Raw genomic sequence first — 14,142 nt, forward strand, 5'->3', positions numbered from 1 at the left:
AGTCTGGTTAGCGGCTTGCTAAAAACTGAGTCATATTGGGACTTGAGTAGCTCACTCATTTCCTTGCTGTCATCTGTGTAGGACCCATCTTGTTTATGATTATTACCACTGGGATTATTTTTCCCTTTTGAGACTTGACAGATACTTCAGAGTCATTATGTGTTATATCCTTAGAACTGTTTGGCTGACTGGTCTGCAATTGAACAATTAATTCCTGCCGACCTAGTCTGATTTCCTCCAGACCGTACTCTGGAGGTTTTGGCAAACCCACCCTTTGCATTAATAGGTTGATCAACTGCCTGGCTTACACCCTTCAATTTATTGAAAGCCTTACTTTTACAAGACAGTTTTTCTTCCAATTCGTAATGTTGATTAATTAAAACATTCATTTCCATTCCATCTGCACAATTCTCCAGCAAATCTCTTTCACAGTCTTTAAACCACAATTTGTACCAATCAAATCTACTCTCTAAAACATCTAAATATAACTTTAATTCATTAGGGTTCACGGTTCTTTGATTCATTAAATCAAATGCCTTCGTCACATGGCCTTTAATAGCCTGTAATGATGCTTTCATTACTCTAAAATTCACGGACTTGTCAGCCACATTAACTCCATCAGATCCAGTCATGGTTAGAGAATTATTAATCACTGATTATACAACTTAAGTAGGAGCCTTATAAGAGTAATTCTTGCACTTTACTCTTGTATAAATCCTAGCCACACATGTGCTAGCAATTAATTGGGCTAATTATCATCCACCACACGATCGATTAAACTTGTGTACCCCATACCCACTTCCTTCAATCAGTCACTTAATTATTAAGTAATTAATTCAATTAATTTTTTCACTGATTGCATCCGGTTCAGGAAGGACCAGCGGGCAGATATGGAAAATTTTCTAGGGGTGATTACTTGTACATACCTCAACATTACATGCATACGAGTAATCTCCTTGGGAGACAACAACTATATTGTTTACCGCAGTCACCCCGTGTAGACATGTGAGAAAACTTAACCACCTCTGGTCACTGCAGGTGGCCCCTCGACCCTCACAATCTTATCCATATCTATCCGAGACCAGTATAAATTGGGTAGCACCCTCAAGTACGGCGCTACTAATTAATTGTGGACTGTATAGATTATATTAGTTTAACTGAATGAAGGGGGGGGTAGGTTACACATGGATATATCCATCAAGGAAAAACACTTGTACATAATCCCACCACTTACCAGATATTCTCTGGTGGTCACTTGATGTAGCTGGATCACTCATAACCTATCCAATTACAACATACCTAACTGGCCAGTATCAGTCCGCTATAACTAGAAGAGTTACTTAACTGTGGGTGATTGATACTCCTTATTTCCTCCATTCACCATCTCATTTCGATGTCCTGCTACACCGACACGGTTCTTATTCCAGCAGGATGAGGTATCCATCGGTTTGTCCCGGTTTAGAAGTCGTGACTCCATGAACTTCACTTTCCTCGTGATAGGAACAACGTGGTCTAGCGTGTTCACTCGGAGCAAGGCGACTTATTTCACTTCACGCATTCTCTTAACTTAGCGTTATTATCATTAATTACATTACAATTTACAAGACGATTTAATGTCTCATAATTATTATACACATTAGAGATCACTCCATTAAGATCTGAGACCGATGAGTGATGATTAAACCAAGGGTAATTTTCCCCGGGACACAGTCCATGGCGACGTGCCAGTCACCCGGTTCTACCCTTATTCACTCATTTTACCACTCTATTACGGTGGTCCCGTAAATCACGTTCCTCTGTAATTTGCTCATGACTGTAACCATGTATACCTGGAGTTTACCTGGAGAGAGTTCCGGGGGTCAACGCCCCCGCGGCCCGGTCTGTGACCAGGCCTCCTGGTGGATCAGAGCCTGATCAACCAGGCTGTTGCTGCTGGCTGCACGCAAACCAACGTACGAGCCACAGCCCGGCTGATCCGGAACTGACTTTAGGTGCTTGTCCAGTGCCAGCTTGAAGACTGCCAGGGGTCTGTTGGTAATCCCCCTTATGTGTGCTGGGAGGCAGTTGAACAGTCTCGGGCCCCTGACACTTATTGTATGGTCTCTTAACGTGCTAGTGACACCCCTGCTTTTCATTGGGGGGATGGTGCATCGTCTGCCAAGTCTTTTGCTTTCGTAGTGAGTGATTTTCGTGTGCAAGTTCGGTACTAGTCCCTCTAGGATTTTCCAGGTGTATATAATCATGTATCTCTTCCTCCTGCGTTCCAGGGAATACAGGTTTAGGAACCTCAAGCACTCCCAATAATTGAGGTGTTTTATCTCCGTTATGCGCACCGTGAAAGTTCTCTGTACATTTTCTAGGTCGGCAATTTCACCTGCCTTGAAAGGTGCTGTTAGTGTGCAGCAATATTCCAGCCTAGATAGAACAAGTGACCTGAAGAGTGTCATCATGGGCTTGGCCTCCCTAGTTTTGAAGGTTCTCATTATCCATCCTGTCATTTTTCTAGCAGATGCGATTGATACAATGTTATGGTCCTTGAAGGTGAGATCCTCCGACATGATCACTCCCAGGTCTTTGACGTTGATGTTTCGCTCTATTTTGTGGCCAGAATTTGTTTTGTACTCTGATGAAGATTTAATTTCCTCATGTTTACCATATCTGAGTAATTGAAATTTCTCATCGTTGAACTTCATATTGTTTTCTGCAGCCCACTGAAAGATTTGGTTGATGTCTGCCTGGAGCTTTGCAGTGTCTGCAATGGAAGACACTGTCATGCAGATTCGGGTGTCATCTGCAAAGGAAGACACGGTGCTGTGGCTGACATCCTTGTCTATGTCGGATATAAGGATGAGGAACAAGATGGGAGCGAGTACTGTGCCTTGTGGAACAGAGCTTTTCACCGTAGCTGCCTCGGACTTTACTCTGTTGACGACTACTCTCTGTGTTCTGTTAGTGAGGAAATTATAGATCCATCGACCGACTTTTCCTGTTATTCCTTTAGCACGCATTTTGTGCGCTATTACGCCATGGTCACACTTGTCGAAGGCTTTTGCAAAGTCTGTATATATTACATCTGCATTCTTTTTGTCTTCTAGTGCATTTAGGACCTTGTCGTAGTGATCCAATAGTTGAGACAGACAGGAGCGACCTGTTCTAAACCCATGTTGCCCTGGGTTGTGTAACTGATGGGTTTCTAGATGGGTGGTGATCTTGCTTCTTTGGACCCTTTCAAAGATTTTTATGATATGGGATGTTAGTGCTATTGGTCTGTAGTTCTTTGCTGTTGCTTTACTGCCCCCTTTGTGGAGTGGGGCTATGTCTGTTGTTTTTAGTAACTGTGGGACGACCCCCGTGTCCATGCCCCCTCTCCATAGGATGGAAAAGGCTCGTGATAGGGGCTTCTTGCAGTTCTTGATGAACACAGAGTTCCATGAGTCTGGCCCTGGGGCAGAGTGCATGGGCATGTCATTTATCGCCTGTTCGAAGTCATTTGGCGTCAGGATAACATCGGATAGGCTTGTATTAATCAAATTTTGTGGCTCTCTCATAAAAAATTCATTTTGATCTTCGACTCTCAGTCTGGTTAGCGGCTTGCTAAAAACTGAGTCATATTGGGACTTGAGTAGCTCACTCATTTCCTTGCTGTCATCTGTGTAGGACCCATCTTGTTTAAGTAGGGGCCCAATACTGGACGTTGTTCTCGATTTTGATTTGGCATAGGAGAAGAAATACTTTGGGTTTCTTTCGATTTCATTTATGGCTTTTAGTTCTTCCCGCGATTCCTGACTCCTAAAGGATTCTTTTAGCTTAAGTTCGATGCTTGCTATTTCTCTGACCAGTGTCTCCCTACGCATTTCAGATATATTGACCTCTTTTAGCCGCTCTGTTATTCTTTTCCGTCGCCTGTAAAGGGAGCGCCTGTCTCTTTCTGTTTTACATCTACTCCTCCTTTTTCTTAGAGGAATAAGCCTTGTGCATACATCGAGTGCCACCGAGTTAATCTGTTCTAGGCATAAGTTGGGGTCTGTGTTGCTTAGTATATCTTCCCAGCTTATATCGGTTAGGACTTGGTTTACTTGGTCCCACTTTATGTTTTTGTTATTGAAGTTGAATTTGGTGAATGCTCCCTCGTGACTAATCTCATTATGTCGGTCTGGGGCTCCGCGCATACATGACTGAACCTCAATTATGTTGTGATCTGAGTATATTGTTTTTGATATGGTGATATTTCTTATCAGATCATCATTGTTAGTGAAGATGAGGTCTAGTGTATTCTCCAGTCTAGTAGGCTCTATTATTTGCTGGTTTAAATTGAATTTTGTGCAGAGATTTAAAAGCTCGCGTGAGTGTGAGTTTTCATCAGAGCTGCCTCCTGGTGTTATTACTGCAACAATATTATTTGCTATATTCCTCCATTTTAGGTGCCTTAAGTTGAAATCCCCCAGGAGCAAGATGTTGGGTGCAGGAGCTGGAAGGTTTTCCAGACAGTGGTCAATTTTTAACAGCTGTTCCTGGAATTGCTGGGATGTTGCATCCGGAGGCTTGTAGACTATCACAATGACTAGGTTTTGGTTCTCGACCTTTACTGCTAAAACTTCCACTACATCATTTGAGGCATTTGGCAGTTCTGTGCAAACAAGTGACTCTGCAATGTACAGGCCAACCCCCCCCCCCTTTTGCCTGTTCACTCTGTCACATCTGTATAGGTTGTAACCTGGGATCCATATTTCGTTGTCTAAGTGATCCTTTATGTGGGTCTCAGTGAAAGCCGCGAACATTGCCTTTGCCTCTGCAAGCAGTCCACGGATGAAAGGTATTTTGTTGTTTGTTGCTGGCTTTAGACCCTGTATATTTGCAAAGAAGAATGTTATCGGACTGGTGGTATTGTTGGTACTGGGGGGGGGATTTTTTTTCCGGCATTAGTATCTGTATCTGTTGGTTTGGAGTGGAGGCCATCGACTGTGGTTCCACTCCAGGAATGACTGGATTTGGTGTACGATTTCTGCCATTTCCTGCCAGTTTTTTTTCCTTCCTGGCACTAAAAAACCTCTCCCTCTTGAGTGGCTGTGGCTACCCAGGTTTTCCCATGGCCTGGATGTTTTGTATCTTTTTGTCCCCTTTAGATGGTATGCCTGGCAATTTAAGTTATAGCACAGTCTTTCCTGTATAGGAGTGAAGCTGATTCATTACCTCTGTAACTTGCCATGATTGTGACCAGATCTACCTGGAGTTCATTACCTTTGTAACTAGTTCAGCTATCATAACTTTCAGGTCCATTCACTGGACCCATTATGTACCTTTGTAATCTTTTAACTACCGCCCACAGGATGGGTATGGGGTGCATAATAAAGATATTAAACTAAAGTGTGTGTGTGTGTGTGTGTGTGTGTGTGTGTGTGTGTGTGTGTGTGTGTGTGTGTGTGTGTACTCACCTATTTGTGGTTGCAGGGGTCGAGTCCTAGCTCCTGGCCCCGCCTCTTCACCGGTTGCTACTAGGCCCTCTCTCTCCCCGCTCCATGAGCTTTATCAAACCTCGTCTTAAAACTGTGTATGGTTCCTGCCTCCACTACGTCATTTTCTAGGCTATTCCACTGCCTTACAACTCTATGACTGAAGAAATACTTCCTACTATCTCTCTGACTCATTTGTGTCTTCAACTTCCAATTGTGGCCTCTTGTTTCTGTGTCCCCTCCCTGGAACATCCTGTCCTTGTCCACCTTGTCTATTCCACGCAGTATTTTATATGTCGTTATCATGTCTCCCCTGACCCTCCTGTCCTCCAGTGTCGTCAGGCCGATTTCCCTTAATCTTTCTTCATAGGACATTCCCCTTAGCTCTGGAACTAACCTTGTTGCAAACCTTTGTACTTTCTCTAGTTTCTTGACGTGCTTTATCAAGTGCGGGTTCCAAACAGGTGCTGCATACTCCAGTATGGGCCTGACATACACGGTGTACAGTGTCTTGAATGATTCCTTACTAAGGTGTCGGAATGCTGTGTGTGTGTGTGTGTGTGTGTGGTGTGTGTGTGACTCAACAATCAATATTTGCACCAATAACTCATTACAGTTGTGACCAGGTGTGGAAGTGTGAATTGCTCATTACACTACCTACATTCCTCACTACATTCAAAACACTCCCGCCTCTCCCATGCCCCGAGTCGACCTCTACCCCTGCACATCCGCGCATGCGCAAAGGGAACTCTTGGTTCTATCCTATTGTCAAATACATTTTTGACTCATATCGACACATTAAACACCTATTAGGCACTATAGCTTCGGAAAATTAAAATATTTTCCACAATAGTCTTCTCCCACAACGTTCATACTTTTCATGTCCGTGGCAAGCTAACTTATGACACTGAGCCTGGCTCTATCATCGTTACTGATTCTATGTCATCACTGACGGCTTTGGACTCAATAATGACTCTAACAACATGCTCATTGCAGAAGCCAGGTATGGATTACTCAGACAAACAAGATTCAGACGTAATATATATGCAGACTTTGCAAATGCCTTCGACAAGTGTGATAATGTAGTAACAGCGCATGCAAGGAGAATAACTGCAAAAGTGGAGAGACGGATATTTACCAAGGTAGACCTATGCTGGTTTACAACCGGCTCAATCTTCGCCTGGATTACCTCTTGTTTACACCTCGCCATTCAGGACTGCCTCTGCGGCGCTCAGTCTGTTTGCCTGTGTACTCACTCTTTCGAATAAATGGAGATAGTCTATGACCGTTTGTGTACAGCCTCCTAGCTACCCTTGCTACGTTACCAGACTCCAGAAAACCAAGTTAAAACAGTGTTAACGTTCTAACACACAGAGCCCAACTCGTAATGGTAAATAGAGTGATATCAGAAGCTGCTACGGTGGAAAGCCTGTTTCTGAAGGCACTATACTTTCCAAGTTTATCTTCCTCATTCTCATATCCGACATAGACAGTCACAAATCATGCACTGTATCATTCTTCACAGTCACAAATCATGCACTGTATCATTCTTCACAGTCACAAATCATGCACTGTATCATTCTTCACAGTCACAAATCATGCACTGTATCATTCTTCACAGTCACAAATCATAGCACTGTATCATTCTTCACAGTCACAAATCATAGCACTGTATCATTCTTCACAGTCACAAATCATGCACTGTATCATTCTTCACAGTCACAAATCATACCACTGTATCATTCTTCACAGTCACATATCATAGCACTGTATCATTCTTCACAGACGATACTAGGATTTGTATAAGATTAGCACCCGCTGAGGACACAACTAATCTCCAAGCAGATATAAACCAAGTCTTCATAGTGAGCTACTGACAACAATCTTATTGTCAATGAGGACACATTTCACTTAGTTAGTGGAGAAATTGGGATATTAGTCTCCATGTCATTACTCGTGAGAAGTAAATCTGATTCTTATCAAATTTCAAATGCTGATGTTTAAAGGTATATAGACAGACAATGGTTATAAATGACCATAATTTTTAAAGGGGTGGACTGGTACGCCAGCGGAAGGCCTCGGTCAGATGACCAAAAGCTCCAAAGGCGGGTCATCATCTGACTAAGACCCGCGTCAGGAAACATTTGTCCTGTTTCCTGACGAACCTTACCTAACCTAACCTAAGCTGATGTTTAATTTCATTAAAAATCTATGCCGCACTCTGTACTATTTTTTTGCGTTTCACTGAGGTACAGGGGACTGGGGTTATGCATTACGGGGATAATTTATTGGTAGTTGTAGTAGTAGTACTGAATCATTATACTTACTACGACTTCTGACAACTGGCCCTGCCACCTCCGCCGCCACCGCCATCATCGCCACAAAAACCGCCACCACAATGCCACTTAAACACGCCATCTGAAACACGACACACGGTGTAAACACGACACACGGTGTAAACACGACACACGGTGCAGCTTCTGTACCCATTACTGTGTCTTGTTAATAATGCTTGTATTTCAGTCACTGTATCCAGTGTGTAACTGTATTCCACACCTGTGTTCACACCTCGTTACTACTGTAACATGAGGAGCATTCTCCCACGGTGAGAAGCATTCTCCCACAGTGAAGAGGAGCATTCTCCCACAGTGTGAAGCATTCTCCCACAGTGAAGAGGAGCATTTTCCCCTCAATGAGAAGCATTCTCCCACAGTGAGGAGCATTCTCCCAGAGTGAAGAGGAGCATTCTCCCACAGTGAAAAGAATTCTCCCACAGTGAGAAGCATTCTCCCACAGTGAGGAGCATTCTCCCACAGTGAGGAGCATTCTCCCACAGTGAGGAGCATTCTCCGACAGTGAGGAGCATTCTCCCACAGTGAGGAGCATTCTTCCACAGTGAGAAGCATTCTCTCACAGTGAGGAGCATTCTCCCATAGTGAAGAGCATTCTCCCACAGTGAGACGCATTCTCCCACAGTGAGGAAGAGCATTCTCCCACAGTGAGACGCATTCTCCCACAGTGAGGAGGAGCATTCTACCACAGTGAGGAGGAGCATTCTCTTACAGTGAGAAGCATTCTCCCACAGTGAGGAGAAGCATTCTCCCACAGTGAGGAGGAGCATTCTCCCACAGTGAGGAGGAGCATTCTCCCACAGTGAGGAGGAGCATTCTCCCACAGTGAGGAGGAGCATTCTCTTACAGTGAGAAGCATTCTTCCACAGTGAGAAGCATTCTCCCACAGTGAGGAGAAGCATTCTCTTACAGTGAGAAGCATTCTCCCACAGTGAGAAGCATTTTCCCACAGAGAGAAGCATTCTCCCACAGTGAGGATGAGCATTCTCCCACAGTGAGGAGGAGCATTCTCCCACAGTGAGGAGGAGCATTCTCTTACAGTGAGAAGCATTCTCCCACAGTGAGAAGCATTCTCCCACAGTGAGGAGGAGCATTTTCCCACAGAGAGAAGCATTCTCCCACAGAGAAGCATTCTCCCAGAGTGAGGAGGAGCATTCTTCCACAGTGAGGAGGAGCATTCTCTTACAATGAGAAGCATTCTCCCACAGTGAGAAGCATTCGCCCACAGTGAGAAGCATTCTCCCACAGTGAGAAGGAGCATTCTCCCACAGTGAGGAAGAGCATTCTCTTACAGTGAGAAGCATTCTCCCACAGTTTACCTGGAGTTTACCTGGAGAGAGTTTCGGGGGTCAACGCCCCCGCGGCCCGGTCTGTGACCAGGCCTCCTGGTGGATCAGCGCCTGATCAACCAGGCTGTTGCTGCTGGCTGCACGCAAATCAACGTACGAGCCACAGCCCGGCTGATCAGGAACTGACTTTAGGTGCTTGTCCAGTGCCAGTGAGGAGCATTCTTCTACAGTGAGGAGGAGCATTCTCCCACAGTGAGGAGAAGCATTCTCCCACAGTGAGAAGCCTTTTCTCACAGAGAGAAGCATTCCCCCACAGTGAGGAGCATTCTCCCACAGTGAGGAGCATTCTCCCACAGTGAGGAGCATTCTCTCACAGTGAGGAGCATTCTCCCACAGTGAAGAGCATTCTCCCACAGTGAGAAGAAGCATTCTCCCACAGTGAGAAGCATTCTCCCACAGTGAGAAGCATTCTCCCACAGTGAGAAGCATTCTCTCACAGTGAGGAAGATCATTCTCCCACAGTGAAAAGGAGCATTCTCCCACAGTGAAAAGGAGCATTCTCCCACAGTGAAGAGGAGCATTCTTTCACAGTGAAGACGAGCATTCTCCCACAGTGAGGAGCATTCTCCCACAGTGAGGATCATTCTCTCACAGTGAGGAGCATTCTCCCACAGTGAGGAGCATTATCTCACAGTGAGGAGCATTCTCTCACAGTGAAGAGCATTCTCCCACAGTGAGGAGCATTCTCTCACAGTGAGGAGCGTTCTCCCACAGTGAGGAGCATTCTCCCACAGTGAAGACGAGCATTCCTCCACAGTGAGGAGCATTCTCCCACAGTGAGGAACATTCTCTCACAGTGAGGAGCATTCTCCCACAGTGAGGAGCATTCTCCCATAGTGAAGACGAGCATTCTCCCACAGTGAGGAACATTCTCTCACAGTGAAGAGCTTTCTCCCACAGTGAGGAGCATTCTCCCATAGTGAAGACGAGCATTGTCTCACAGTGAGGAGCATTCTCTCACAGTGAGGAGCATTCTCTCACAGTGAGGAGCATTCTCCCACAGTGAGGAGCATTCTCTCACAGTGAGGAGCGTTCTCCCACAGTGAGGAGCATTCTCCCACAGTGAAGACGAGCATTCCTCCACAGTGAGGAGCATTCTCCCACAGTGAGGAACATTCTCTCACAGTGAGGAGCATTCTCCCACAGTGAGGAGCATTCTCCCATAGTGAAGACGAGCATTCTCCCACAGTGAGGAACATTCTCTCACAGTGAAGAGCTTTCTCCCACAGTGAGGAGCATTCTCCCATAGTGAAGACGAGCATTGTCTCACAGTGAGGAGCATTCTCTCACAGTGAGGAGCATTCTCTCACAGTGAGGAGCATTCTCCCACAGTGAGGAGCATTCTCTCACAGTGAGGAGCATTCTCCCACAGTGAGGAGCATTCTCCCACAGTGAGGAGCATTCTCCCACAACAATGAAATTCTTGAATTAACATGGTGTATATATCGTATCTATTCGGCACGACATATATATATAATGTCGTGCCGAATAGGCAAAACATGAGAATTTGGCTTGAATAACAACGCTCTTCTTGCCGAATAAGGCAAGCGAAAATTTGTGTATGGAATAATTTCGCAAAAATCATTCTGAACCTAACGAACCAATAACAGCCTGGTTGATCAGGCCCTAATCCACCATAAGGCCTGGTCACAGACTGGGCCGCGGGGGCGTTGACCCCTGAGACCCTCAACAGGTATACTCCAGGTAACAATAAAAATATATTTCATTGTGTGTGTTTATTAAATTATTGTAAACTTATCTAAAATATATTTAGATGGATTAGACCACATTAAATTGCACTTGTTATAATAAGGTTAGGTAAGTTTTCTAAGGTTCTTTTGGTACAAAATTATTAATTTTTACATTAACATAAATGAAAAAATATATATATATACATATTTATATATATATATATATATATATATATATATATATATAGTTTGTGTTAGAGCTGGTGACAGTATCAATACTCTGAAGTGTAACTTACGTGAGCGAGGGGAAGGAGGTGAACCCCTCTTGAAGGCTGGCGAGTGAGTGAGGGGAGAGTGAGGGGGAATAGAGGGATGGGGAACGAGTGAGGGGAGAGACAGGTAAGAAAGAGAAGGGTGAGGGGAGGGGGAGAGGACAGTGTAAGAAGATATTGTTATTGTTTATGGTTGGAGGAGTGATGGCGTCTGTGTGGCTGTCCAGGATGACAGTCTTGAGACAACACCTGTGATGGCCTCTATGTCGCTGTCCAGGATGACAGTCTTGAGACAACACCTGTGATGGCCTCTATGTCGCGGTCCAGGATGACAGTCTTGAGACAACACCTGTGATGGCCTCTATGTCGCTGTCCAGGATGACAGTCTTGAGACAACACCTGTGATGGCCTCTATGTCGCTGTCCAGGATGACAGTCTTGAGACAACACCTGTGATGGCCTCTATGTCGCTGTCCAGGATGACAGTCTTGAGACAACACCTGTGATGGCCTCTATGTCGCGGTCCAGGATGACAGTCTTGAGACAACACCTGTGATGGCCTCTATGTCGCTGTCCAGGATGACAGTCTTGAGACAACACCTGTGATGGCCTCTATGTCGCTGTCCAGGATGACAGTCTTGAGACAACACCTGTGATGGCCTCTATGTCGCGGTCCAGGATGACAGTCTTGAGACAACACCTGTGATGGCCTCTATGTCGCGGTCCAGGATGACAGTCTTGAGACAACACCTGTGATGGCCTCTATGTCGCTGTCCAGGATGACAGTCTTGAGACAACACCTGTGATGGCCTCTATGTCGCGGTCCAGGATGACAGTCTTGAGACAACACCTGTTTGTATGCTTATCATGCTTCATCATGCTACCTTATCATGCTTAAGATAAGATAAGATAAGATAAGATTTCGTTCGGATTTTTAACCCCGGAGGGTTAGCCACCCAGGATAACCCAAGAAAGTCAGTGCGTCATCGAGGACTGTCTAACTTATTTCCATTGTGGTCCTTAATCTTGTCCCCCAGGATGCGACCCACACCAGTCGACTAACACCCAGGTACCTATTTGCTGCTAGGTGAACAGGACAACAGGTGTAAGGAAACGTGTCGAAATGTTTCCACCCGCCGGGAATCGAACCCGGGCCCTCCGTGTGTGAAGCGGGAGCTTTAGCCACCATACTTCATCATTCTTCGTCATCACTGTCAGACAAGTCCAGGCAACATAGGTTATAAACACTGGTTTAAACATTTATTGACAACATTTTACAACTGTTATGGTTACCCCTCTATATTTTTACACAGTATTAATTTTCGGTTTAAGAGTTACAATTCTACGATCAGGAGTCAGACACAGGTGCTACATCTGGGTATCTCTAGCTGCCAATGTTTCGCCAGTCAGTAGCGGCTTCATCGGTTCGAAATAGAGACAGTGACAGGTAGATGAGGGACCGATTACCTCACTTCTCGTATCATGTGTACTAGTAGCGCACTCAGCTCACACTGAGGTCAGGGGTTCGTTACCCGATATGGGTGGAAACTTTAGGACGTGTTTCATTAAGACACCTGCTGTCCATGTTCACCTAGCAGCAAGTAGGTACCTGGGTGTTAGCCGACTGGTTATTAATATTATTATTTATTTATTTATTTATTTAGTAATTTTAGCATACATACAGAGGTACAAAAAAATACAGGTAAGAGCAGCATGCCAAAGCCACTTATACTATGCATAGCATTACGGGCTGGCTTAAAATTAACTTAAGATTAACTAAGCAATGATGAAATCAGTGATAAAACATTATTGTAAACAGATAACTATAAAGCACAAATGAGTATTACAAAGACAGGTCATATGGTTGCATGCATTGCTGTACATTCAGTCGAATGGAGTATTCTGTTAGGTAGTGTATTTAACAAAATAACAAAGTTAGATTGGGTCCTAGGTTTAACATTTGTGTGATATAATTGTGAGTAACATATAGGATATACAATTTATAAGGTTCAGTTATTCAGTATTTATTTGGTTTTGAGTGAGTAAGTGATCTTTGAGAAGAGACTTGAATTTATAAACAGGTAGTGTTTCTTTTATATTTACAGGTAATGAATTCCAGATTTTAGGGCCTTTTATGTGCATTGAGTTTTTGCACAGCGTGAGATGGACACGAGGAACATCAAAGAGTGATCTGTGCCTTGTGTTATGGTCATGTGTTCTGTTGAGGTTGGCAAGGAGATGTTTGAGGGGAGGGTTAATATCAGAGTTAAGTGTTCTATGTATGTAGTAGGTGCAGTAATAAGTATGGATGTTTTGTATGGTGAGTAGGTTGACTGTTTTGAATATTGGTGGAGTGTGCTGCCTGTAGTGAGAATTTGTTATCATTCTAACTGCAGCCTTTTGTTGGGTAATTAGTGGTCTGAGATGGTTAATTGTTGTTGAGCCCCATGCACAAATTCCATAGGTGAGATAGGGGTAAATAAGAGAGTGATATAGGGCCAGGAGGGCTGACTGTGGAACATAGTACCGTATCTTCGATAGTATGCCTACAGTCTTGGAAATTTTCTTAGAAATTTGTTGTATATGTGTATGAAATTTGAGTCTATTATCAAGGTGGATTCCTAAGAATTTTCCCTCATATTATTATAATTATAATTAATTGCTAAATCCAAAAGGGTCAACATACAGGGCTGTGGCGTCCTGGGGACAAAATTGACCTAATTTGCCTGAAATGCTCTGGATAACCAGGGGCTTTCTATATAGTGTCATTGATGTCAGCTATGGTCTGTATATTTGTATCATGTACTTGTACTATTATAATCATGGGAAGCACTAAACCCATAGGGATTATACAGCGCCTACCGGGGGGGGGGTGAGATGGAAGGTATTCAGGTTTAATTCAGAGAACTGGAGCACATATCCAATTCCCTTGATCAAGAGCCCCTCACCAGCATCAACGAACCTCCTTTGATCAAGAGCCCCTCACCAACATCAAGGAACCTCCCTTGATCAATAGCCCCTCACCAGCAT

At 44.3% G+C, this 14,142-nt stretch overlaps 1 protein-coding gene across 1 annotated transcript in view; it reads right to left on the minus strand.

The window, feature by feature from the left end:
- Window positions 1-7,823, minus strand: part of LOC128684702 (uncharacterized) — a 53,491-nt gene extending 45,668 nt beyond the window's left edge. Inside the window, exon 1 of the mRNA XM_070104465.1 lies at window positions 7,778-7,823. Within this exon, the coding sequence (XP_069960566.1) occupies window positions 7,778-7,823 (46 nt within the window). The remainder of the gene's footprint in view (window positions 1-7,777) is intronic.
- Window positions 7,824-14,142: the final 6,319 nt, after the last annotated feature.

This window comes from Cherax quadricarinatus, chromosome 5 (genome assembly GCF_038502225.1).
Source record: "Cherax quadricarinatus isolate ZL_2023a chromosome 5, ASM3850222v1, whole genome shotgun sequence".
Lineage (NCBI taxonomy): Eukaryota > Metazoa > Arthropoda > Malacostraca > Decapoda > Parastacidae > Cherax > Cherax quadricarinatus.